The sequence below is a fragment of the Aethalodelphis obliquidens genome, unplaced genomic scaffold, assembly GCF_003676395.1.
Source record: "Aethalodelphis obliquidens isolate GAN/ISIS:26980383/991018 unplaced genomic scaffold, ASM367639v1 scaffold65, whole genome shotgun sequence".
Taxonomy (NCBI): Eukaryota; Metazoa; Chordata; class Mammalia; order Artiodactyla; family Delphinidae; genus Aethalodelphis; species Aethalodelphis obliquidens.
The window spans coordinates 10,618,952-10,646,064 of NW_020838009.1; the positions used below are offsets into that span (position 1 = coordinate 10,618,952).

The 27,113-nt window shown below is 39.1% G+C and overlaps 1 protein-coding gene, 1 long non-coding RNA gene and 1 pseudogene across 6 annotated transcripts in view; 1 reads left to right on the forward strand and 2 right to left on the reverse strand.

The window, feature by feature from the left end:
- Positions 1-27,113, reverse strand: part of FANCI (FA complementation group I) — a 78,302-nt gene that overhangs the window by 7,598 nt on the left and 43,591 nt on the right. For 4 of the 5 annotated variants that reach the window (XM_027089238.1, XM_027089237.1, XM_027089240.1 and 1 more), the window contains 16 exons: positions 26,288-26,402; positions 24,624-24,746; positions 18,625-18,693; positions 14,706-14,807; positions 13,607-13,777; positions 13,410-13,531; positions 12,706-12,870; positions 11,706-11,885; positions 7,215-7,381; positions 6,809-6,882; positions 5,147-5,263; positions 2,727-2,778; positions 1,763-1,890; positions 1,598-1,666; positions 1,319-1,412; positions 853-1,040 (listed from right to left, as the gene is read on the reverse strand). In XM_027089238.1, the coding sequence (XP_026945039.1) occupies positions 853-1,040; positions 1,319-1,412; positions 1,598-1,666; positions 1,763-1,890; positions 2,727-2,778; positions 5,147-5,263; positions 6,809-6,882; positions 7,215-7,381; positions 11,706-11,885; positions 12,706-12,870; positions 13,410-13,531; positions 13,607-13,777; positions 14,706-14,807; positions 18,625-18,693; positions 24,624-24,746; positions 26,288-26,402 (1,936 nt within the window). The remainder of the gene's footprint in view (positions 1-852; positions 1,041-1,318; positions 1,413-1,597; positions 1,667-1,762; positions 1,891-2,726; positions 2,779-5,146; positions 5,264-6,808; positions 6,883-7,214; positions 7,382-11,705; positions 11,886-12,705; positions 12,871-13,409; positions 13,532-13,606; positions 13,778-14,705; positions 14,808-18,624; positions 18,694-24,623; positions 24,747-26,287; positions 26,403-27,113) is intronic. The other variant, XM_027089236.1, reaches the window with a different exon arrangement.
- On the forward strand, positions 18,804-20,641 carry LOC113610825 (uncharacterized). Its single transcript, XR_003429233.1, has 3 exons — positions 18,804-18,876; positions 19,407-19,474; positions 20,236-20,641. It is a non-coding gene; the product is annotated as an uncharacterized LOC113610825 (long non-coding RNA).
- LOC113610824 (YEATS domain-containing protein 4-like) lies at positions 18,923-20,278 on the reverse strand (annotated as a pseudogene).

The following is a 27,113-nucleotide window of genomic DNA, read 5'->3' on the forward strand; positions in this document are numbered from 1 at the left end:
TCTGACTTGTTCTGTTTATTGCTTTAAAAATCCTTCAGGCTGGTAGTCCCTGTATCTAGAAAACCAATGACTTTGCTGTTTTTGCTTTAGAAAAAGCCAATAAAGATTAGAGGTTCTCAGTATTTCTACCACAGAAGCTTAGTAGCCATACCTTGTAGCCTGAGCTGCACCTTCTCAGAAATGGCCACACTGCTGTTTGGGTACATGGTGTGAGGCGGTCTACTATCTTTCTTGGGTTGTCTGTGCCTTTCTAAGTATTTAATGTGGGTCGTTGCTAGAATCAGAACTAAATTACCTAGTTCTTATCACTCTCTGAATGTCTGCTGAGAATCAAAATATTGCAAGTACAAAAAGAATTTCTTGTTAACAGATACTAAGAAGCATTAACTTAAACCCAGGGCAAGTTATGCCTTTTATTTTTAAAAAATAGACTTATTCCCTACCCTAGTACCTGACCTGTGAGGCATTTAACACTCACTTGTTAAAGGAACAAACACCTTGTCAGTGCCCAGACTGGTCTGCAATAGTCTAATTTTTTGTGCAACTGGAATCAGATTAAGTTCTATAGCTATAGTTTAGACTGAGCCTTAGAAGGTGTTTGAAGAGGCATTTACTCTCCATCAGGTGCTACATACTCATATGCTAAAGAAACAAGGGCCTCTAAAAAGAGATTTAGAATTATGCCTCAACTGTTATTTCTGGGCCTGTGGAGACGGCTGTCACCTACTGATCAAACCATCACTTGCAAAGATGTAGGCAAGAGCTCTCTGCACAGGGGCATTCTGCAGCAGGGGGTAATGTCCTGGCTGGGTGGGACAGAATGATAGTAGTGACTGTCTCTCCAATACTCACATATCTGACAAGCGCTGTAAGAATGGTGTACATTTTGCAAAGGTCCTTTAATAAGGTGTCCACACAGCTGCCTGATGGCAGGGCTGTCTGCACCAGCTCGTGGAAAAATGTAAGCAGAGTTCCCAATTGTATGATGATGGCTTTCTCAATGGGATGATTTGGTAGGGTTGCCTGAGAAGAGGCTTCTTCTGAAAGGAAAGGAAACTGGCATATTCAAACCCAACTGGCCTTATTTTCTAGTTCAAGTGAAAGAGATTTAGAAACCAACAAAACATCATTAACTAGGAAGTCTGTAGGGAAAATGAGCATGTATTTAATTCATCATGCAGAATACATTAATAATCATGCTGTCATAAGGCACACTACCTTCTACTTCCTTCATTACTTTGGAAATCTAGCACAAACAAACAGAGCTCAGTGTATCTGCTTTTATGCAGTCCTCCAGTTCAGATTTTAGTTAACTTACCTGGTATAATTTCTTGGCTCACTTGTCCCTTAAGCTTGGTGATTAGCCAGTCCACTTCTTCTAGGACCTTCTCAGCCTGACTCAGAAGAAGTAACTGTGAAAGAAAAGAATGCCTGGCATGGCTCATTGCACACAGCTGCTGGTGTAATATGATAACCATGGCCACCTGCGGGTGGGTTACAGGCCTCAGGAGGCGAGCCACTATAATTCACTCTTCACAGGGAATAAAATGGAAGGTAAGACAAGGCTATTTCCAAAGGGTCGGGGATCAACACTTACACAGACAGTAGGGGCAGCTGTTCTCAAATTCACCACTGCAAAGTGGTTTGTTTTCTCCACTTCTACATCCTGGGGAGAGAAAGAGAGGTGAGATATGACAGTAAGGCTGTTCCCCTGGCCTCTATCCCCAACTCAGGGTGTTGTATTAAAGGCTCACTATGGTACCTGGTCTATGTCTCCAAGATGTCCATGGATATCCTGGGACAAGTCACGCAGCAGGGTCACAGGACTCTTACACAAAACATGGAGGCTGAAGAGCAAATTCATCAAGCCCTTGCAAAATGAGGCATCCTCTAGGAGTGGGAAGGAAAGAAAAGCTAAGTTATAATCCAAGTCAGTCCTTTGGCGGGTGTGGGGTGCCTAACTGGAACATGTAGCTCGTCATATTTCAGGCACAATATCCCTGTGCTGCACACATTCCAATCAAGGCAGCTCTCCCACAAAGGTGCACTTCTATCCACGAGTCCAAACAAGGGAGATGTTTCCCATTATTAGTCACTATCACTGCATAACTAGCACACAGGTCAAGAAATAGAACACTACCAGCACCCCAGAACTGCCCCCTCCCCCCACCAAGGAAACTGTTATTCTGCCTTGTAACTGTAATCCAGTTTTGTCTGATTTTGAACTTTATCTAAATGGAATCGTACAGTAAGTACTCTTTTATCTGTCTGTTGTCTTGTTGAATGTTATGTGTGTGAGATTCCTCCATGTTGTGTGTCAGTGGAGTTTGTTCATTCTCATTACAGTATTCCACTGTGTGTATACAGCACAATCCCTTGATCCATTCTACTGCTGATGAATGTTTGGGTTCGATTTTGCCTATCAGAATAGTGCTGCTGTGAGAATTCTTCCACCTACTTTTGCTGGGAGTGGAACTGCTGGATCATAAGCATATGTTTAATTTTAGTAGTTAGATATTGCTAAACAGTTTTCCAGAGTGGTTATACCAACTTACAGCTCCAGTAGCAGTGAACGAGAGGTTCAACTGCTCTATATTCTTACCAACACTTGGTACTGGCATTGTGTGTGGTTTTTTCATTTTGGCCACTCTGGTGAATTTTCTAAATGTTGTTTGGTGGTGATGATTTTATATAAAGCCTAAAAGGAAACATGTCAGGAAACTTACCCCAGCTGTTTTCCTTGCAAATCTTAGTTGTCCAGGATAACATCTGCACAAACTAGAGATCATTCAGATATTACAGAAACATGCCAAAAGACAGACCTAGGTGTTGCCAGACTAAAAGAGCCCTAGACCTTTCCAAGTCTAAGCAAATCACCTGCTAAAACACGTGCCTGGATCTAAAGTGGTAGTAATCTACTAAAAATAGCATAAAAATAAGTCCAAAGTTATGAGAAGACTTATTCATACTTTTCTCAAATATAGCATATGACTCAATTCTCAATGCCCTCATTAAGGGCCAAAGGTCCTGGGGTCTGGGCTCTTACCCTTTGAGCTTCCTCTGCCCCTACCACCACAGTCTAGGGCTAAAGTACCCTTTTTCCTCTTCCCATGCCCCACATTCTCTGCATTTGAGACATCTTTAAGGATAGTAAGCTAACAGAGGTGCAGGAGAGTAAGATCCTGGCCATAGTGATAGTTGAATTAGCTATTAGGAGCCAAGAGGCCATAGGAGGTTAAAAGGGAGGAGGAATAAAAAAAAAAAAAAAGAAGAAGAAAGAAAAAGAAAAGAGTTCAGGGAAGCTTAAGGTCTTGGGATAGTAGGTCCTATGTTGCCAGATACACACTCAGCTTTCTGCTTCAGCAGTTGTTTGGGATAGGCTTTCAGCCACAAAGGCACTGAAATGCCGTGATACTTAAGAGTAAAATAATGATTAAGAATCTAGTTTTTGGGGCTTCCCTGGTGGCGCAGTGGTTGAGAGTCCACCTGCCGATGCAGGGGACGCGGGTTTGTGCCCCTGTCCAGGAAGATCCCACGTGCCACGGAGCGGCTGGGCCCGTGAGCTATGGCCACTGAGCCTGCGCGTCCGGAGCCTGTGCTCCGCAACGGGAGAGGCCACAGCAGTGAGAGGCCCGCGTATCACAAAAAAAAAAAAAAAAAATAGAATCTAGTTTTTGATCTGTTGGGGAAAAAGATCAATTTAGAGGCTAACTGAAAGCTCTCTGTGAACTGATATAAAAAGTTTCCAGAATACAGTGATTACTGTAGAATACTGATTTCCAGAATACAGTATTAAATGAAACAAATAAATAAAGCAGGATGCTGAACAAGCTTTTGTGTGAAGAGGGTAGGGTCAGGAATAAGAATCTATATTCATATTGCTGTATAGGAATAAAAAACTCTTTACATAAGAAACTAAAAGAAGATTATTTACTTATCGGGGGAAAAGAAGAACTGAACAGATGGAGGACATGAATAGAAGGGAGACCATTTCCTGTAAATCTTTTTATAATTTCTGGTTTTCAAATCATACAACTTTACTACCCATTCAAAATTAAATTAAAAAATTTTAAACAGACTACCTGAAGTTACGAGGGGGTACGTGATGAAAATTAAATTTAAAAAATTTCCTGTTTATATTAGCCTTTCCAAATCTATTTATTTTCCCTCAGATGTCACCATGTTCCAATTCTCTGTCCGTGTTTCCTTCCTAATCCTGGGCTCCTTGCAGCAAAAGTAGCAATATGAAAGAATGAAGCTGAAAGTAAAGTGCAGATGCGTTGTTTGGATCTAGGATGACATAAGTAACAAAAGGATTTTCTTTGGGCTACCTGGAACTAGGACAACAGGAAAATCAAGTCTGCTTTCCAGTGCTCCAACACCATAACACACAGGGCTGGTCTGGCTAGTGCTTCCTAAAGCAAGGCCTTACACAAGGAGGCTTGCATCTTAGCACTCCAACTTGTCTCCTCACAGATCAGGAAGGAGGTGTGGTAGAACCACACAGCCCTAGGCTCTCAAGGACTCTCTTTATCATCCTCTAGGGAAATCACTCCTGAATGGAACAGACCCACAAAATGTGGCACTTCTCTTATTCTGTATGTGTGAATGCTCATGTGGGTACATACATTCTTCGTGTATGTGTGCAGACCCATACACATATACCTAAAACCTGTCTGGGCAGAACTGATTCTGTTTTAGGACTATGATCATGCTTTCTGACTTATCACCTTTTGTTGAATCTCTCCCAAACTCAGTACCAGCTAACCTTGATGACAAAGTTAACTGCTGAATGTCAGCTACCTTCTTGATAATTAACATACTTTCATTTTAGAAAAGAAGAGAAAACACCAGGAGTGGGGAAAAACCCACATTAAGAAGGCTGAACTCCACAGATAAACAAGATTTTTTCTGTAGTGCTTACTGTTTACCCTTGACAGTGGCCAAACAAACAAAAGCAGTAATTATAACATGATAGAAACACTATGTTGCGAAAGGTACATCTTATATTAATTCAGAAGCATAACTGAATATATTATTTTAAATAAGCCAGATTTCAAGCAGACATTTAGATATATACTTTAGGACGTAATACTCCCCATCTTCTGAGGGATGCTAAGTGGGAGTGAATGAGTGGTACTCATACCTGAGTGGAGGAGGGCTCCAGCAGCTTGGACAAATTGGAGAGAACAGTGACGAGGAGGAGGGCTTCTTTGCTGTTAAAGTCTTCTTCTTGGCTGCTAAGTATATTCAACAAGGACCTCTGAGAAAGGAAAAGTATACACAGAAACATTAGCAGACATGTTACTAACAGGGAGAAGAGACATCTACCTGGAGATTCCTAAGGCTGGGACAGAAAGGATTCAAAAACACCAAAAATCCGGGGCTTCCCTGGTGGCGCAGTGCTTGAGAGTCCGCCTGCCGATGCAGGGGATAGGGGTTCGTGCCCTGGTCCGGGAAGATCCCACATGCCGTGGAGCTGCTGGGCCCGTGAGCCATGGCCGCTGAGCCTGTGCGTCCGGAGCCTGTGCTCCGCCAACGGGAGAGGCCACAACAGTGAGAGGCCCGCATACCGCAAAAACACCAAAAATCCAAGAGGATAAAAGCTGAAAATAAACCTGGATTGAATAGGTGGTTTCTTACCCTGTTTCTGATTCTAAGTCTAAGTGTTCTCTTGAGAACTATGGACTCCTTCTCCAACCCCCTGCCAAATGTACATCAGGAATGAATTGTGCACCCAGTTTTTTTTTCTCTTTGTTTTGGCCGTGCCACACAGCTTGCGGGATCTTAGTTCTTTAACCAGGGATTGAACCCCGGGCCCATGGCAGTGAAAGCACTGAGTCCTATCCATTGCACCGCCAGGGAATTCCCGTGCACCCAGTTTTGGGTGGTTCGCAACTCCCTGAAGCCCATCCACTGACCTCAGGGCTAGACCACGCCCCAATGCTGGTATTCCCTCACCACCTGAAACACTGTATTTTGTCTGTTAGTCTCTTCCCACTATAATGTAAGCTCTGTGAGGGTAGGGTTTTGTCTCTTTTATCCCTTGCTATATCGTCAGCACCTGGAACAGTCCCTGGCATATAATAGGAACTTTAAAATTATGTATTAAAGAAATCTTCTGTGATAAAAGATTCTGATATTGTGACAACTAGTGGTTAGAAACTAATAGGAGAGACTTCCCTGGTGGCGCAGTGGTTAGGAGTCCACCTGCCAATGCAGAGGACACGGGTTCGAGCCCTGGTCCAGGAAGATCCCACATGCTGCAGAGCAACTAGGCCCGTGAGCCACAACTACTGAAGCCCGCGCACCTAGAGGCCATACTCCGTAGCAAAGAGAAGCCACCACAATGAGAGGTCCGTGCACCATGACGAAAAGTAGCCCCCACGCTCTGCAACTAGAGAAAGCCCATGGGCAGCAAAGAGGACCCAACACAGCCATAAATAAATAAATTTAAAAAAGAAACTAATAGGCTTCACTGTCCAGTCTTTATGCAATCTGATGGACAATGCCAAATTACATTTGCATGCATTAATGGGCTCCTGGCTGTCTCTCTGTATCAGCTCAACAGTGATTCTTAGAGGCAATGACTCCTGCAGGTTGGGGTGGCTTAAATACACATCCTTCCTAGAATCCTTTCAAATGCATTCTCTCTCATTCTAAGAGCTCTGTCTTGTTGCTTGAATGATGACCCAGAAGAAATTCCTGTTCTACTTGCTCACTGTCTGCCCATTCTCACCAGCTGGCCCTGCTAACAGTCCCTTTCCAAGGACCCTCACAAAGTACTGCAGTTTCCCAGGCTTCTCACCTGAAACTGCCGGATCTGGAATGCTGCTCTTTGAGTGACACTGACTTCCACCTCTTCCTCCTTATCTGTGGCATCTAGGAAAGGAAAAGAACTCTATCTTCTTTGAAATGGGCTTGGGCTTTTTTTTTGCCTTTTCATACTAAAATTTTAGGAAGCCAAAAAAGTCTGGAGGCAGATTTAATTATATTCCTAACATTCTGCAATTTCTTAATACTATATTCCATTTTCCAGTCACTGTTTGTGAATAAATGTAATCCAGTAAGTGTCAATTCTGAATCCACTAGATGTCACTCCTTACCAACATTAGGACTTCTCAGGTGTCCTCTGGTAGGTTAACAACTAGAATCAAGAGGTTTGGTTAAGAAAGACAAACTCAGAGCCAATTTATCAAAATTGAAATGCCCACCCAGAGCCCTGAGAAACTGATGAATCTTGGGCTGGTAGAACTGTTGCACGACACTGAATATTTTCTGCAAACCCTCCAAGCACAGTAGCGAGATGCTCTTTCCTTTTTCTTTCTTTCCCGACTCTTCCACTGAAGTAGGAATTGAAGTGTATCTCCAAAGCAAGACCCTGGGGAAAAGTGATTTTATTTTCAAAGTCAGGTTCACTAAGGTACAATTTACATACAGTAAAATTCCCATCCTATAGATGTATAGTTCTATAAATTTTGACTAACTTACACAGTTGTGTACTCAGCCCCACAATCAAGATATTTCCATTACCCCAAAAGTTCCCATGTGCTCCTTTGTAATCAATTATTTCTCCTCGATTTTGCAAGCAACCACTGGTCTGTTTCCTGTCCCAGTGGCTTTACTATTTACAAACTATCATATAAAAATGGTATCATTCATTATGCAGCCTTTAGAATCTGGCTTTGCTAACAGCATATGCTTTTGGGATTCACCTATGTTGCTGCATGTATTGGTAATTTGTCCCATTTTATTGCTGAGTAGTACTCCAGGGTATGGATGTACCACAGCTTACCCATTCACCAATTTATCCATCCATCTATTGACAGACTTCTGGGTTGTTTCCAGATTTTGCTGTTACAGATAAAGCTGCCATATACAAACCTTTGTATCAACATCTACTTTCGTTTCTTTTGGGTAAATACCTAAGAGTGGGGTGGGAATATCATATGGTAGGTGTGTGCTTAACTTCTTAAGAAACCGCCAAACTATTTTCCAAAGTGGCTGCACCATTTACATTTCTGTCAACAGTGTATAAGAGTTCAAATTCTTCCACATCTGTGACAACACTCTAGTATGGTCAATCTAAACTTTTAGGCATTCTAATAGGTGTTTACTGATATCTCATTGTGATTTTAATTTGCATTTACCTAGTGTTTAATTATGTTGACCATCCTTTTGGGTTCTTATTTGCCATCTATACATCTTCTTTGGTAAAGTGTTCAAGTATTTTACCCATTTTGCAATTTGATTGTTTTCTTAACAAGTTTAAGAGTTCTTTATATACTCTGGTTACCAGTCCATCATCAGACATGTGTTTTGCAAATATTCTCTCATCTGTGGCTTGTCTTTTCATTTCCTTAAGAGTGTTTTTCAAAGAACAGAGTTAAATTTTTTAAAAATATCAACTGTGCTTCTGGTATTTCATCTAAGAAATTTTTACCTAAAACAAGGTTGCAAAGCCTTTTCTGTCTTCTAGATGTTTTACAATATTTGGTTTTACATTTATGTCTCTGATCCATTTCAAGTCAACTTTTTGTATATAACATGAGAAATGGATAAAAGATTCATTTTTTCACATATTCATGTCCAACTGTTCCAAAACTACTTGTTGAAAAGACTTTTCTTTCTCCATTGTCAAAAGTCAAGACCATACTTGTGTGGATCAATTCTGAACCATCTATTTCTGTTCCATTGATTCTAGCAATACCACACTACCTTAAACACAACAACTTTATAGTAAGACTTGAAATCACATAGTGGGAGTCCTCTAACTTTGTTGTTTTATTTCACATTTTAGTTACTTTAGGTCCTTTACTTTTCCATATAAGTTTTAGAATAATCTTGTCAATTCCTACAATAAAGCTTGATAGGATTTTGATTGGTATTGTGTTGAATCTATGGATTAATTTGGGAATAATTCACACCTTGACACACTGAATCGTCCAATCCCTGGACACTGTATGTCTTTCCATTTACTTGGGACTTCTTTGATTTCTTTCATTAATGTTTTATAGTTTTCATCACATCAATCTTGCATGTTTTTGAGATTTATCACTAAGTAGTTTTCATTTTGTGACACTATAGTAAATGGTAGTTTTTAAAATTTCAATTTCCAGTTGTTCACCACTAGTATGTACATAAAAATACAGTTTTCGAAAAAACTGACCTTGAATCCTGCAACCTTATTAAACTTACTTAATAGATCTAGTGGCTTTAAAAATAATTCTTTGGAAATTTTTATGTAGACAATTATGTCTATAAAGACAGTGTTATTCTTTCTTTTTCAATCTTTTGTCTTTTATTTCTTTTTCCTGTCTTACTGCACTGACTAGGACCACCTCCAGTATGATTTTGAATAGTAGTGGTGAAAGCACAAGGGGGAAAGCACTGAGTCTTTCTTCATTAAGTATGCTGTTAACTATAGGGTTTTTGTGGATATCCTTTATTAAACTGAGAAAATTCTTTCATTCCTGGTTTGCCAAGAGATTTTTTTTTTTTTTTTTAGATGTCGGGGGTAGGAGTTGATTAATTAATTAATTTATTTTTGCTGTGTTGGGCCTTCGTTTCTGTGCGAGGGCTTTCTCTAGTTGTGGCAAGCAGGGGCCACTCTTCATCACAGTGCGTGGGCCTCTCACTACCGCGGCCTCTCTTGTTGTGGAGCACAGGCTCCAGATGCACAGGCTCAGTAGTTGTGGCTCACGGGCCTAGTTGCTCTGCGGCATGTGGGATCCTCCCAGACCAGGGCTCGAACCCGTGTCCCCTGCATTAGCAGGCAGATTCTCGACCACTGCGCCACCAGGGAAGCCCTTGTCAAGAGATTTTATCACGGTTTATGTTGAATTCTGATTGCCTGCATCTACTGGGATGAACATATGGTTTTCTCTTTAGTCTGTTGACATGGTGAATTACACTGATTGATTTACAAATTTTGAGCCAACGTTGCATCCTGGGAAAAATTCCACTTAAATGATAAGTTATTCTTCTTATAAACTGTTGGGATGAATTTGCTAATTTTTTTACATCTATATGCATGAGAGAATTTGGTCTGTACTTTTCTTATTAATGTCTTTGGCTGGATTTGGTATCAAGGTAATTAACACTGGTCTTATGAGTTGGGACATGTTCCCTCCTCCATTTTCTGGAAGAGTCTGCATAAATTGGTGTTATTTCCTAAAATGTTTGGTAGAATTCAACGGTGGAGACATGCAGGTCTGCGGTTTTTGTTGAGGGAAAATTTTGAATCACAAATGCAATTTCTTTAATAGAGATAGGATTACTCAGGTTACCTATTTTTTCTTGAGTGAGGTTTAAAGAAATTTGTGCATTTAAGTTATGAAGTTTATTGGCATAAAGTTAACATTCTGTTATGAATTTTTAATATGTGTAGAATCAGTAGTGATGTCTCCTCTTCCTCATATACCTGGTATTTGTAATTTGTGTCTTCTTTTCCTGGTCAGTCTGGCTAAAGTTTATTGAATTTATTGATCTCAACTAGATTTTGGTCTCATTTTCTCTATTGTTTTTGCTTTCTTTTAAAAAAAAAAATTTATTTATTTATTTGGCTGCATTGGGTCTTAGTTACGGCACGTGGGATCTTTGTTGCAGCATGTGGAATCTTTCATTGCGGCACATGGGCTCTAGTTGTGGTGCGTGGGCTCAGTAGTTACAGCACAGGCTTAGTTGTCCTGAGGCATGTGGGATCTTAGTTCCCCAACCAGGGATCAAACCTGCATTCCCCTGCATTGGAAGGCAGATTCTTAACCACTGGACAACTAGGGAAGGCCCCTGTTTTTATTTTCAATGATTCTACTTTTGTCTTTATTATTTCCTTCCTTTTGCTCACTTTCATTTTAACCTGATCTTCTATTTTCTTAATGTAAAAGCCTACATTAGAGATTTCAGATTTCTTTCTAATATAAACACTGATTGTTCTAAATTTCTACCTAGACACTGCTTTAGCTGGACCATACAAACTTTGGCACACTCAAATGTTCATCTTCATTAAGATATTTTAAAATTTCTGGCTTTCTCTTTGACTATGGGTTATTTAGAAATGCATTTAATTTCCAAATATACGGGGATTATCCGCATATTTTTGTTACTGCTTTCTTGTTTAATTCTGTTGTGGTCAGAGAACACGCTGATTTCTATTTTAAAAATTTGTTAAGTTTGTTTTATGGCCCAAAATATTGGTCCATCTTGATGAATGTACCATAAGCACATGAAAGGAACGTGTATTTTGAAACTTATTTAATGTTCTATAATGTCAATTAAATCAAGTTGGATGACAGTGTTGTTCAAGTCTTCCACATCCTCCCTGATTTTCTATCTATTTCTACTGATTACCAAGAGAGGTAGATTATTATTTGTATATTTCTCCTTCAGTTCTATCCATTTTTGCTTCAAGTATTTCGAAGCTCTGTTGTTAGGTACATATACATTTAAAATTGTTATATCTACTTGATAAATTATTTAGTCATTATGTAACATCCCTCTTTATTCCTGGTAACAGAATAACGTTTTACATGTGACTAACAATCCACACCAAAATATGACTAGGAAAAAGAACCCAATATAGTGACTGTACTTTCACCTTTAGGGCAATGCCCAACCTCAAACCCACCTTCATCCCCACCCCCAATTTCTTCTCTTGGAGACTCCACAGCAAGTGGAAACGGTTTCTAAGGGTGAGTGGGGCTTACCGAGTTATGTCACAGAGGTTCTGAAAGACCTTCTCTGGGTTTTTGCCATCAGGGCCACTCACATGCCCCATTTCCTTTAGTTGCTGTACCTTCTGCAGAGCCACACTCACTGCATAGCGCATAAACTCATTGCTGGACCTTAGAACAGACAGGCTCTCTTCATGACTTTGGGTACTGTCCCTAGAGAGAGAAAAAGAGAAAGATTCCTCTACAGCTATTGGGACCTGGAATTAGGTTTTCTAGAGACTGTTCAGTGTAATAGTACAGAGCAAGCTCTAAATGACAGACTCTAAGCAGCCCATGCCAGAGTCACTGCCATGGCTGTCCTACAAATATCATTCTCAGTGTTACCTCACTTTCTCCCCCTCCCCCACTCCTTTAACTCTGATGAAATTTAAATGTCTTAGTTTTCTTTAGTGGTTTTTTGTTGTTGTTATTCTTCTGTTTTTTGGGGGTTTTTTTGCGGTACGCGGGCCTCTCACTGTTGTGGCCTCTCCCGTTGCAGAGCACAGGCTCCAGACGCGCAGGCTCAGCGGCCATGGCTCATGGGCCCAGCCACTCCGTGGCATGTGGGATCCTCCCGGACTGGGGCATGAACCCGTGTCCCCTGCATCGGCAGATGGACTCTCAACCACTGCGCCACCAGGGCAGCCCCTTTGTTTTTTTTAATTCAGGTTTTTCTTTCTTCTTTTTTTATCTGTTAGCGTGTTTGAGCTACTTAGGTTGATTTTCTTAGAACACATTGTTGGAATTCATCCTATTTTTTCATTCACTAGTCCATTGTTTCTGATTTTTCCTTTAATAATTCAAAGTATCTCTTTAATGCCTAGGTAGGATTGTTCTGCCTTCATTTCAAGAAAATTACAAACCTCCTACCTTACTTCTTACTGTATATGTGCTAAGAACTGTGTGAATCCAAGCTAGGTAATATCAGTGAGCCTGGGTAGGTATTTTTATCTTCACCACACTGCTGTCTTTAAGCACTCTGTTAGAACCTTACCTGAAAAGAGCGGTGAGAAGATCAGACACAAATTTCATGGACAAAAAACTATCATTTGTTTTGTTGGCCATTTTAGTTTTGCCTTTACCAGCTTTTTCATTAAGGATGTCAGAGAGTTCCTTGTAACACATAAATAAGCTCAGAACGTCCTCAAACTTATTCTTACTGTGTAAAAAAGAAAAAGAGACCATCAAGGACAAGCATCAGAATATTGTGGTTTATTTTCACAAACAGTAATAAAGAAATCACAATGCTTCTTTAGATGTCATAGTTTAGACCCAACATTACAAATGAATGGATCTTCATTAACATAGCACTCCCAGGTCATACCAATCTGGGTTATTTCTTTTCTTCCCTTATTTATACCAGTCACTGCAGAGAATGAAAGTTCAATACTACCACCAATCAAAATTTCTCTGTTAAAATCAGGAGTTCTTATGTTCAGGGTCTGGGGAATTTTGAATACATTAAAGCCTGCTGGAGGGACAAAATTCACCAGCCTCTTTGGCATATGCTTTGGTGTTCCCTGGTAGAAAGAACATAGATTGGTCTTAGGCTACATGTCCATTAATAGATAGTGTATGGTCTGTGGTCTGTTCATACCTAGCATATTGTGTTAAAACACACACACACACACACACACACACACACACACACACACACACATAAAATGAACTACAAGTAGAGTCACAGCAATACCTTACCTGAAATTACTTACAGAGAAATTATATTCTATTAGAACCTCACAAACTCCCATAACAAGAAAAGCACAGATATTGTTTTTGATGCCAATACCAGTGCTCTGAGAAAAATCTGCTGATTTGTCCTAAAAAACAGAAGATAAAATTAATAAGCTACTAAAAACCTCCATTATTCAACACAGCTGAGACTTAGCAATTACCAGTTCAAAGTCCTCTAGTTCACTCTTAATCATTCTACTAGTAATAGACTCCAACATATCATCTAAGTCTTGGTAGAATCCCTCTTCTTCCTCCTCTTCTTTCTGCTGTAGGGGCATCACTCTACTCTTATACCAGGCCAAACAGTGTTGAATACAACAAAGCAGACAATCCTGCAGAAGAAAATAATAATTGAATATTCTTGTTAAAGGATAACCTATGAAGCTGTTGATAATCAACAAATAATCCTTATCTATAAGGCTAAAGTAAGTTATTCATTAGCATCACAAGTTAAGTCAATCTGGATTAACAAAACTGGAAAAAAAATAATTGAACTAACAGAGGCATTGTTTTCTGGCCTTTCCCAAAGGCACTGGCTTCATAAGTAGCTGACACCTAAGAATGCAACATCAGATGTGCTGCCTCTGATTTGGTACGAACACCATGGAGCCAGGCTGTGAAATTAAATCCTCTCTAGCTCCTTTGAGTCACAGAGGCTATTCTAAAGATAGGGGTTTATGTTGAGGGAATCTTTGGGAGACCAATCTTTAGCATCTCTGATCCAGGCTGAGGACATCTGTTATAAGTCACTTGGGATGAGACAGTTTCAGTTTTTATCTTTTCTTCTCTTTCTGAGGCTAGACAACTAGAATAGAAAACCAACCTGTCCTAGTTCCTCTGAAGGTTCGACAGAATGCCAATTCTAGCTCAGCCTAAATCATATACCCCAGGCTAATGAAGCAGGTCCCCTGGGTTCATCTGCTTCTGGGTGACCTCCTTCTCTCCATTCTAAACTATATTTATTTAGTATATGTAATCAAAGAGCCATGAACGGGAGATAAAATGCTCCTTGGGAGAAACAATGGATGCCTTGATTTAGTAAAGTGCTGACATGCAGATATCTTACCAAGAAAACCAAGGTGAAGATGGGTCAGAAAAGATAAGCAGTTAAGAGTTAAGAGTAAAAATTCATTGGGAGTACCAGGAAGAGCGCTTCACAGGGGAAGGTATCTGTTTCTGAAGATCAACCATATCAACAGGGCTGATAGTTTTACTTAAGAGTAAAAATAATGGTTCTGGAAGGAGGGAAAAAAGTCTCACCAGTGGTTCCTGTAGAGAGATCTGATCTCCTTGGGTCAGAATACAAGCTTCTAATTTCAGAGGTGGCAGCATATCAGGTTCCGGCTCATAGAATTGTTTTAACTGTGTATGGTAAGGAAAAAGATACCATGGCTCATGAATGTTTTTCACTTTTTTAGCGGGTCAAGCTAATGGCACCTTTAATGCTTTCTAAGACATTATTTCCCAACTGTCCAAAGAACACTGCAGCAAAATTTGTGTTGCTTTGACTCAACCATATCCTTTGCCCTTGCTTTAGGTACTGTACCAACTGAGATCTTCTTTCCTATTTCCACTTCATAACCTCTCCTATAAAACATCATACTCTCTCACACCAATTCCTAAATTTGTATAGGCAATCAGCATTTTCAGTATAGCTTGAAGGTTAAGAATATAGGCTCTAGAGTCAGACTGGCTGAGTCTAAAATCCCAGTACCACCACTTATTAATTCAATAAAGGTATCCATGCCTTGGTTCCTCATCTGTGAAATGAGGATATTTATTAATATAAATGTATAAATTCGTATAAGGATTAAACATGCTAACATATGTAAGGAGCTTCAAATACTACTTGGCACATAACAGAGCTCAAAAAACTGTTAGTTAACTCAGCCATAAAAAAGAATGAAATAATGCCATTTACAGCAACAAAGATGGACCCAGAGATTATACTAAGTCAGACTGAGAAAGACAAATACTATATGATATCACTTACATATGGAATCTAAAATACGAGACAAATGAACTTACTTACAAAACAAATAGACTCACAGACACAGAAAACAAACTTATGGCTACCAAAGGGAAAAGAGGCAGTATAAATTATGACTTTGGGATTAGCAAATACCAACTACTGTATATAAGATACATAAACAACAAGATCCTACAGTATAGCACAGGGAACTATACTGAACATCCTGTACTAAATCATAATGGAAAAGAATATGAAAAATATATATATAACTGAATCACTTTGCTGTACACCAGAAACTAATACAACATTGTAAATCAACTATACTTCCATTAAAAAAAAGGTTATCATTTTTTTTTAACTTTTGGAGTCTGTAGAATTTTACAGGTCCACATACTAACCTAAGTTGGGAAGCACTGGTCTATGCCTTCAGTCATCATTTGCGATGTTAAATGTGCAATTGTAGATGGACTGATCATTACAGTTTGATAGATACAGTATACCAGGATACAAATTTTATATAGGATCAGGTCCAAGGCCCACTGAAAAGCTTTCGATGAATAGTATAGGACCTCCCAATAATTTCTCCATATCTGAGACCGTACTTTCAAATGGAGCTTCGTTAGCAGAATTATCACAAAGCAATGGCATAAAAAGGACGGAGAGGGAGAGGGAGAGAAAGAGCAGTTCCATTTATAGCAAAATGGTGGACTAGGGTTTAGAGAAATTCTCATGGTAAAGAACAGTAAATAATACTGCATTAAAAATTTTATATAGACATATTTATTAAATAGATAGCTAAGAGGAAAGGAAAAGGAAAGTAAAAAGGAATCATGAAATTAAAGACAAAGCCTAGGGTCCTCATGCGGTGGAGGTTGGATCAGAAACCTTCACATAAAGCTCGAATTCTCAGGAGATATTCTTAGTGGATAAACCTAAAAAATAAATCCAGCATATGGAGGAGGATGGTAGAGGGATATGTATCTGCTTAACTGACCCCTGACTTTAGGTGAAGGGGGAAAAATGTCTCTCCTGGGACTTTCTAACCACAAGCCAGTCTCCAAACGTAGATGGGGTAGCATTCACACTACCTGTGTAGTCCGAAAAATCAAAAGCCAAAAATCTAGCTGAAAGTTTAAAGAAAGATAACATATAACTTTGAAAAAAGTTAAGGGAAAAAAAGGAAATAGAGACAATTTCAAATTTTACATAAACTAGACAAAGAGGGAACATCCCTAAATCATTTTATTAATAAGCTCATACTAAACCAAGGAAGTTCAGTATAAGAAATGAAAATTACAGGCCATTCCCTCTTATAAACATATATGTAAAAGTCTTAAATGAATACCAAACCCAGTAGTGTATAAAAAAGGTAATATATCATCATCAATTTGAGTTCATCCCAGGAATGCAATTTTTTTTTTTTTTTTTTGGCCGTGCCACACGGCAGGCAGGATCTTAGCTCCCTGATGACCAGGGATGGAATCCACGCCCCCTGCAGTTGGAAGTGCGGAGTCTTAACCACTGGACTGCCAGGGAAGTCCCCCCACCATGTTGCTTTAAAAGATTAAATAATATAATTCATCACAGTAATAGGTTAAAGGAGTAAAATCATAACGGTCATCTCAATAGATACAAAAATGTATTTGATAAAATTCAACATACATTCAAGAGTAAAACAACAGATCTGAAATGGCAGAGGAGAAAGTAAACTTGAAGACAGATTATGAGAAAATATCAAATCTGAAGAAAACAGTGTAAAAATATTGAGGAAAAATGGGACAAGTCTCAGAGATGTGTGGAATAATATCAGGCATTCCAACATACATACCAATGAAGTCGCAGAAGGAAAGGAGAGAAAACGGGAATAGAAAAAAATATTTGATGAAATAATCAGTGGACATTTCTCAAATTTGGTGACAAGCATCAACTTAGAGATCCAAAAAGCTTAATCAACTCCAAATAGGAGAATAACATGCTTGGACTCTTGAGCTACACGATCTGAGTTCAAATCCCAGCTCTGCCACTAATTAACTGTGTGACCTTGGGCAAATTAAATTACTTAACCTCTCAGACCCTTAAAATATAAATCTGTAAAATGGAGATAACAGTTTTTATTTCACAGGGTTTTGTGAGGACTAAATGAGATCATCCACCATATAATGCTTCATAAACTGCTTGGCCTTCTATAAGTGCTAAACGTTAGGTACTGTTGTTATCACTATTAGTACATAACAGTATCTTGAACTCTCTCAATATATAAAAAGATTCATGTAATGAAATATTATTTAGCCATAAAAAGGAATGAAGCACTGATACATGCTACAACATGGATGACCCCTGAAAACATCAGGTTAAGTGAAAGAAGTCAGTCACAAAAGACCACACACTGTATGATTCCATTTACATGAAATGTCCAGAATGGGCAAATCTAGAGAGACAGAAAGAAGATAAGTGATTGCTTAGGGGTAGGAGGTTGGGGGAAGGATGGGAGAATTAGAGGGTGGTAGCTAAATGGCGTAGGGTTTTTTTTTCCTGAGGTGATAAAATGTTCTCAAATTGATTATGGTGATGGTTGCACAACTCTGCAAATATATGAGTTATATTTTTTTAAATGGGTGAATTGCATGGTACGTGAATTATATCACCACAAAACTGCTATTAAACTGTTATTAAAAAAACATTCAAATAAATTCTTAATGAATAAACGTTGAGTAAAAGGTCTTATTTACAGCAGATATTCTCCAGTTGAATTCTTCTCATCTTGATAATCCTCTGAAATATTTCATAATTTAAAGCTTTTTTTAAAACTGAGAAATACAGAAAATAACCTAATAGACATTCATTAATATGTCACTCAGATTTAACAAATGTCAATATTGTGCTATATTTTCTCCAAATCTCTTTGTCTTCTTTCAGAAATAAACATAACAAATAAAGCTGCTGATGGCCTCTGTACAAATGGTTCTTCAGAACGTCCTTCTAACTTAGGATGCAGACTGTTAACTGAGAGGGTAACTGTCAGATAATGGCAATAAGTGGTGATTAAAATAAAATAACATGAAATAGCATCACATACCTCAGGCATGGTCACAATGCACCACTGCACTAGTTGGGAACTATTTCATATTTTGAAAATTATGAAGAATGTCAATCGCCTCTTAATTGCCTTAGTATCTGTTCCCTTATATCCATAAAAATACATTTTACCTGTGAGAGCAGAGTTTGCATGATTGAATTAGCCAGCTGAGAATTTCTTCGAAGGACATCATAGAACCCCTAAAAGGAATCAAACAGAGGACAAATAAGCTCTTTGATGAATAAATGAACAAAAATATCCTAACAGATTTAGGTCTATGATCCATTCCAAGGTAATTTTTTTTTTTTTTCCAGCATCTGTAAACTACATTTACTGAGTGCTTACTGGGCACATCAGATACAAAAGAGTTGGGACTGGGGCAGGTAAGAACTTAAGAAATTAAATATACACATTAATTTTACCATGAATTTAACTACTAGGGAAGTACAAAATTTGTACAAGTTATACTTTATAATGAAATTTTGATGTCTGTCCAAAGGGTAAGTTATACATACAATGCAGTAAAAATGTTTTAAAATTGTGCTTAGTATCACAGAACTACCCCGAAATGGGTTGATAAAATGCCTATACAGCATTATACAGATATATTTCACATTAAAGATTGCTTGTAAAGTACAAATACTTTGACCCCATTGCTGAGAAATCTATGGCTGACAACTATATGTGCAGTTCCTCTAAGAAACATCGCAGTATTTGTAGTCCATCTCGCCTTTAAACTCCACCTTATTTTTAGTTTCACTTACGAGTTCTCTTCAGAACCGTTTATATTTCTTTTGTCTGATCATCTTCTTTGAGTTTCCTGATTTCATTTTTTAAACAATTTATAGTTTCACGACTTGCTTTTAATCTCTTTAAGCTCTGCAATTTCAAAGTTTGTTTTTTTTCCCCACAGCTTCTAATTTTTCTCTGGTTTTCACTTCAAGTTCTGCAAATTCTGTTTCATGCTTATAGGCTCCTAAGGTAAGCTGACGAGATGTTGTTGTTAATAATTATAGCATCACTGCTGTTGGGTCTTGAAATATCATTTCATCATAGAACTCTGAAACCACTGTCTTTTTTCCCAGCATTGCACTGGTGTCTGATTGAAATAGTTTTTTTTTTTTTTTAATTTATTTATTTTTGGCTGTGTTGGGTCTTCGTTTCTGTGCGCAGGCTTTCTCTCGTTGTGGCGAGCGGGGGCTACTCTTCATCGCGGTGCGCGGGCTTCTCATTGTCGTGGCTTCTCTTGTTGTGCAGCACAGGCTCTACACGTGCAGGCTCAGTAGTTGTGGCTCACGGGCTTAGCTGCTCTGTGGCATGTGGGATCTTCCTAGACCAGGGCTCGAACCCATGTCCTCTGCATTGGCAGGCAGATTCTTAACCACTGAGCCACCAGGGAAGCCCCTGAAATAGCTTTAATAAACGATACGGGGTTACAGGTCTTCCATTAGGATCAATGAAAAATATTTTGATGATTATTTCGAATTCACCCCAACCTGTTTCAGTAATTTCAGATGGAGGCTTAGTAACAACTCTTAAAGGATTGCCATAGCTTTCATATAACTTAAATTGGATTTTCTTCACATATGCTGACATATCCTCATTTCTGTATGGTTTTACATATACTGTCCACTGATGGGTGTGCCCATCCTCTTCTCTTTTCTTTCCAAAATATGGGGCAACATTACCATAAACTATTGGTTTAACGACAGTAACTCCCTTCACTCTCCCGCCGGAGTCAGGTTCAAATTCGGCCATTCTCTTGAACATACTGTCCTACGGAAGAAGCCGCCGCTGCCAGGGAAAGAGACTGGGGCCAGCGGACTCGCCGCTGTGCTCCTCCCGCGCGGGCCCAAGGAGGAGGGTTTCTGGCCGAAGGAAGACGAGTCAGCAGTGCTCAGGGTGCTGAGGAATCACCAACGCCTCACGGCAGAGGGCGTCACGGAAGCCCATTCAGCCCCACGCAAGACGGGAAAGGTGGCGGCTACAAGGTAATTTTTAAAATTTGGAGGTAGATAAGATTGCGATTTTTTTTTTTTTGAATGTGGATGACTGTGCAGAAAAGAGTTATCATTAACACAGTGGTCTGAGATTGCTATCCTTAGAAAGGTCTGCTTCCAAGGTTGGCCCTTGGCTGGTGGCTGGGAATTTGGCTGGTAAACAGTTTTTTCCTATACTGATATAAAACTCCCTAAACAATGAGAAGCTTACTGTGCCTAAACTGTTTGTACAAACAATATAGTTTATGCTGAAAACCTGATTTCCCTCTGGTAGTTAGGAATTTTGGTACGTGCTAAGTAAGGGTGCCTATGTGACCAGCTGCCAATAAAAAGCCTTGAGTGCTCTCTAATAAGCTTCCCTAGTAGAATACGCTTTGCATATGTTATCACAACTTATTTGAATATGCTTTGCATACGTTATCACAACTCATTTGCTGGAAGAATTAAGTGCATCCTGTGCAATCTCACTTGGAGCAGACTCTTAGAAGCTTGCACCTGGTCTCCTGTGGACTTCACCCTATTTGCCTCTCGCCTCTGCTGTTTTTTGCTTTCTATCCTTTAACTCTAAATCTCAGCCATGAGAACAAATTTACGCTCAGTTTTATCAGTCCTTCTAAAGAAATCTTTAAACATAGAGGTGGTTTTGGGGACCCCCAATACAACAAACAATTGTTCCAGCACCGTTTGTTGAAAAGACCATCCTCTCTCCACTGAATTACTTGGGATTTCCGTGAAAACTCCACTGACCAGGGACTTCGCTGGTGGTGCAGTGGTTAAGAATCCGCCTGCCAATGCAGGGGACACAGGTTCGAGCCCTGGTCCGGGAAGATCCCACATGTCACGGAGCAACTAAGCCCGTGTGGCACAACTACTGAAGTCCACCTAGAACCTGTGCTCCACAACAAGAGAAGCCACTGCAGTGAGAAGCCCCCGCACCGCAACGAAGAGTAGCCCCAACTCACTGTAACAAGAGAATGCCTGTGCATAGCAATGAAGACCCAACACAGCCAAAAAATAAATACATTAATTAAAAAAAAAAAGAAAAACCTTAACTGACCAACTTTATACTTGTTCAGTTGTTTTGTTCATTTTAGGTGGTTTACACTCCACATTAATTTTATTATTATTATATACATTTTAAAATGTATTTATTTATTTTTGGCTGCATTGGGTCTTCGTTGCTGTGCACGGGCTTTCTCTAGTTGCAGAGAGCGGGGGCTACTCTTTGTTGCAGTGCACGGTCTTCTCATTGCAGTGGCTTCTCTTGTTGTGGAGCACAGGCTCTAGAGCACAGGCTCAGTAGTTGTGGCGCACGGGCTTAGTTGCTCCGCAGCATGTGGGATCTTCCCGGACCAGGGCTCGAACCTGTGTCCCCTGCATTGGCAGGAGGATTCTTAACCACTGCGCCACCAGGGAAGCCCCACATAAATTTTACAATCAACTTCTTAATTTCTACAAAAAGAGCCTGGGATTTCATTGAATCTACAGATATTTCTGAGACTTAAAAACATTAACAATATTAAGCATTCTCATCTGTGAACATTGCATATCTCCCCATTTATTTAATTCTTCTTTAATGTCTCTCAGCTATTTTGAGGTCTTCAAGTGTACATATCTTGTGCATATTTTGTTGAATCTATCCTTAAGTATTTTTTTTATCTACTATAAATATTGCTTTCTTTCAATTTCAAACTGTTCATTGCTAGAAAATAGAACTATAATTGATTTTTGCATGGTTACTGATCTTGCATATGACCTTACTAAACTCATTTTTCGCAGACTTTTTGGTATTGTCTATGTACACTAAGTGAACAACACAGCTTTACTTCATCCTTTCAAATCTGTGTGCCTTTATTTCTTTTTCTTGCCTTGCTGCATTGGATCAGACCTGCACTTTAATGCAGAATAAAAATTTTGAGGACAAATATCCTTGTTCCTGATCGAAGGGGAAACACGTTAAGTGTCTCACTATTTATATCAGATGTAGGATTCATAGACACCCTTTATCAGGTTGAGGAATTCCCCTCTAATCTTAGTTTGCTAAGAGCGTCTGAGAGTTTTACCACAAATGAATGTTGAACAAAGATATTTTTAATTATTATAAAAATTCAATGCTTGCCAGAGTATGCCAGTAGACTTTAAAATGTTCTAATCTTTAACCCAGCAATGTGGTCAAATATTCAGGTACAACAACACTCATGGCGAAGAACTGGAAACAACAGAAATGACCCAGGACAGTTAAATAAATCACAGTATACACAAAGAACACTTTTTAGCATTAAAAATTATGTATCAAAGAACATTTCATGAAATAGGAAAATACATATTACAACATAATATTAAGAGATAAAAGCTAGATAAATCTTATGATTCCAATTTTGTATAAATATACATATATGAGTGCTGGGATTAGTAATAATATTTTTAAAAATATTTTCCTGGGGCTTCCCTGGTGGCGCAGTGGTTGAGAGTCCGCCTGCCGATGCAGGGGACACGGGTTCATGCCCTGGTCCGGGAAGATCCCACATGCCGCAGAGCGGCTGGGCCCATGAGCCATGGCCGCTGAGCCTGCGCTTCCGGAGCCTGTGCTCCGCAACTGGAGAGGCCACAACAGTGAGAGGCCTGCATACAGCAAAAAAAAAAAAAAAAAAAAAAAAAAAATCCTGTATTTTCTATATTTTCTACAATAAACCTGAAAAATCCGATGTCTGGTACAGTGCCTTGCAACCACTGTAGCTCAATAAATGTTATTTTAAAAAGGGCAAACAGGGGCTTCCCTGGTGGCTCAGTGGTTAAGAATCCGCCTGCCAATGCAGGGGACTCGGGTTCAAGCCCTGGTCTCGGAAGATCCCACATGCCGCAGAGCAACTAAGCCTGAGTGCCACAACTACTGAGCCTGTGTTCTAGAGCCCATGAGCCACAACTACTGAGCCCACATGCTGCAACTACTGAAGTCCGCGTGCCTAGAGTCTGTGCTCCACAACAAGAGAAGCCACCACAATGAGAAGCCCGCAAACCACAAGGAAGAGTAGCCTCTGCTCGACAAAACTAAAGAAAGCCCGCGTGCAACGAAGACCTAATGCAGCCACAAATAAATTTAGTAAAAAAAAAAAAAAAAGGGCAAATAAAAGTATTACAATAGCTGTTCTCTGAAATGACTTCCACTTAATCTACTTGCTAGATCATCTAATGCTCTCCATCCTATGAAATATGTATGCTGAAGTACACAGCATACTAAATGCTAGCAATCGTAGTGCAATCCCTCATGACTGCAAACTTTTGTTCCCACTGGCTGAATTATATCCTAATCACAAGTCAGTAGTAATACTTGTTCTCTCAGTTTTTGCTAATTGTACCATCATTGTTAATTATGTGATCTAATCAGACATTCTGTAAACTGTTGGAAACCAAGTGCAAAATGAAAAAGAAGTTGTTTCTGGGAATTCCCTGGCCGTCCAGTGGTTGGGACTCTGCACTTTCACTGCCGAGGGCACAGGTTCAATCCCTGGTCAGGGAACTAAGATCCCACAAGCCATGTGGCATGGCCAAAAACAACAACAAAAAAAAAACGAGAATTTGTTTGCATAAAAACTAAGTTGAATGTTTTGGAAAGACTTAATAAAAGTAAATCTCTAAAACCAATTTCTGATGAATTAGGGGTAAGACAATTCTAAAACCTTAGGGGAAAAACTGAACATATCTAGAAGATTTCTATACTAAGACTGTATCTGAAGTGTTTTAAAGTTTTTATCCTACTTTACATAAGCAAAAACTTGAAATTATAGGCAATACATTAAAGTTATGGTTTGTTTGAGAGACAGGAAGTTCCAAATGGCAGACTCATACTCAAAACCAAAAGGACTTGGCCTTAAAGCAAAAGACTGGTAAATTAACAGTACATTTAAATATTTCAAATTAAAATAAAACATTTAAGGTGTTTTAACTATTCTTTATGATTCCTCACCTTAAACGACTTTTTGGCTAATCATCACTAACTACTGGTCCTAACTGCATTAAATAAGAGCATATTTACTGTACTTTGATAATCAGAAAAAAAATTATTAAAATTAAAAGGATTATTAGCGGAGTTGGGGAGGGAATTACTACATCTCTTCACTCTGCTGATTTACCTCATAAAGCATGAGTCGAACATCAGCCTGCTGGCCTAAGCATCTCCTCAAACTATCCATGATCTCAAGGCAAAAGGTTTCATTGGCGACAGAATTGTAACGGCTATGGACATCCACATGGACCTGAAAAGAAGAGAGGCCAGTTCATGTCTATCTTACTAGAGTAAGTAGTTTCTATTAAGAGGGTAAAATGAGCTGATGTACTTGGTCAAAGAACCTTACATTTAGCTTTCCCCATATGCCAAAACCCAGGACTAAGGCAGATATTATAATCATTATTAGGCCATGATAAGTTATCACTCTTATTCTAGTTTGGACTAAGAGAATTTTCAAGCACTTAAAAAAATTAACTCTTCCTTATTCCTTAAGATTTTCCTTGGCAATGTCACCTGCTTAGGAAGGCACACAGATTATTTCATGCTTCTAGAATTCAGTAGTCATAATAAACTTGATTTTACATAAAAGGTCTAAAAGACTTCCTTACATGTCTTCAATAGCTAGAAGAATTGAGCTATTTTTGGTTCCGTGAACTCCTGAGAGGTTTAGGGGTAGGTAGTTATTTTCTTCAGATATGGACTTGACAAAGAATAACACTGCTTGTTTGAGTCATATAATAAATTCAGCCATTATAGACCAAGAACTCCTAATCCTCACTTCAGGCATCTTAGTGAGGAAGTTAATACTGACTGAGGTCAAATCCCAGTTCTACCCATTACTGGCCATATCACCTTGGGCAAGTTATTTAACCTCTCTCAGTCTCAGTTTTCTTACCCTTAAATTGGGGATAATAACAATACATAAATGATACCCAGTGTTCCTAATATTTAATCTATGCCATATGTTATAAACAAAAGTTTTGTATAGTTATACCAGAGCAATAAAGGATTCTTAATGAAACTAGTAAACAGATACGTCTCTTATTATAAATCGTATATTACTGAATTTAAATGACAAAGACAATTTTATTGCTGCAAAACCTAGATTATCACGTTACTGTAAAATGTTTTGTTTTCTCAGGTTACAGGTTTTAATAGATGTACAAAGTAAATAAACTATTAAAACTGGGGACAATAACAGTATTTAGCCTCAGAGAATTGCTGTGAAGATTAAATGAGAAAATAAATGTAAAGCACTTAGCATAGAGTCTAGCACAGTGCTGTCCAGTAGAAACACAATACAAATCACAAATGCAAGCCACATATATAATATTAAATTTTCTAGTAGTCAAATCAAAAAAGTAAAAAAACTGGTGAAATTAATTTTAATATTTTATTTAACCGAACACAGCCAAAATATTATCTCAACACATAATCAAAATTAAAAATTATTAACGAGATAGTTTACATTCTTTTATCTCACACAGAGTCTTCAAAATCCAGTGTGTGTTTTACACACAGAGCAACACTCAATTTGAACTAGCGACATTTCAATCAATATTCAGTTCAACAGCCACCTTGAGGCTAGGGACTACCATATTGAAAAGCACAGTTAACACACAGCAAATTTTCCATTAAAAAGTGTTGGCTGATATCATCATCATCATCAGACTCTCAGTTTCAGGATCATTTGTACAACCAGAAAAGGAGTAAAAGAAAAGAGTCTGCACATCATCAGCTCCTGCATCAGTGCACACACTATAAGCTGGTGTGAAAAAAAATCCTTACCTGGCTAATACCAATAGACTGACTGCACTGAGAAGACGACAAGCTGCCTAAAACTTTAAAGTTCTTCAGGAGCAGCAAAAACCCAGCAACTGCAGATTTTCGGGCATCAAGCTGCCTAGCTCAGGAATAGACAGAGAAGAAGTTACCAAACAGTACTGATTTCACAGGAATAGGCTTCTGGGTCAGAAAAATTCAGTTACTTCTGTACAGGAAAGGAATATGTATAAACAATGAAGCACAGAGCAAAATAAATTGAATTTATATACTCAAAATAAGGCATTGGGGCTTCCCTGGTGGCGCAGTGGTTGAGAGTCTGCCTGCCGATGCAGGGGACACGGGTTCGTGCCCTGGTCTGGGAAGATCCCACATGCCATGGAGCGGCTGGGCCCGTGAGCCACGGGCGCTGAGCCTGCGCGTCCGGAGCCTGTGCTCCACAACGGGAGAGACAACAGTGAGAGGCCCGCGTACAGCAAAAAAAAAAAAAAAAAAAAAAAAAAAAAAAAAAAAAGGCATCGGCTGTTCACAGCAATTAGTAGTATAGGAATTCAGCTGAATTTTGCATTATCTACTTAACCTCATGGCACTATCTATACTTTCTTCTATCCTGCTGACAAGTCTATGAGGGAAATGAGAACAAGAGTGCTGAAAGGCTGTACAATGGGTTGATAACTCAAATGTAAGTACTAAATATAGCAAAGGAAATTGCTGATTTTCTCTGAGTTCAAAGGAGCACTTCCTTTCTTCATAGAGGAGTGCAGTGCTTGGTGCCTTATAAACCCTCCATCCAGAAAAATGATACACTCATCTCACTGAGGCTCAATGATTA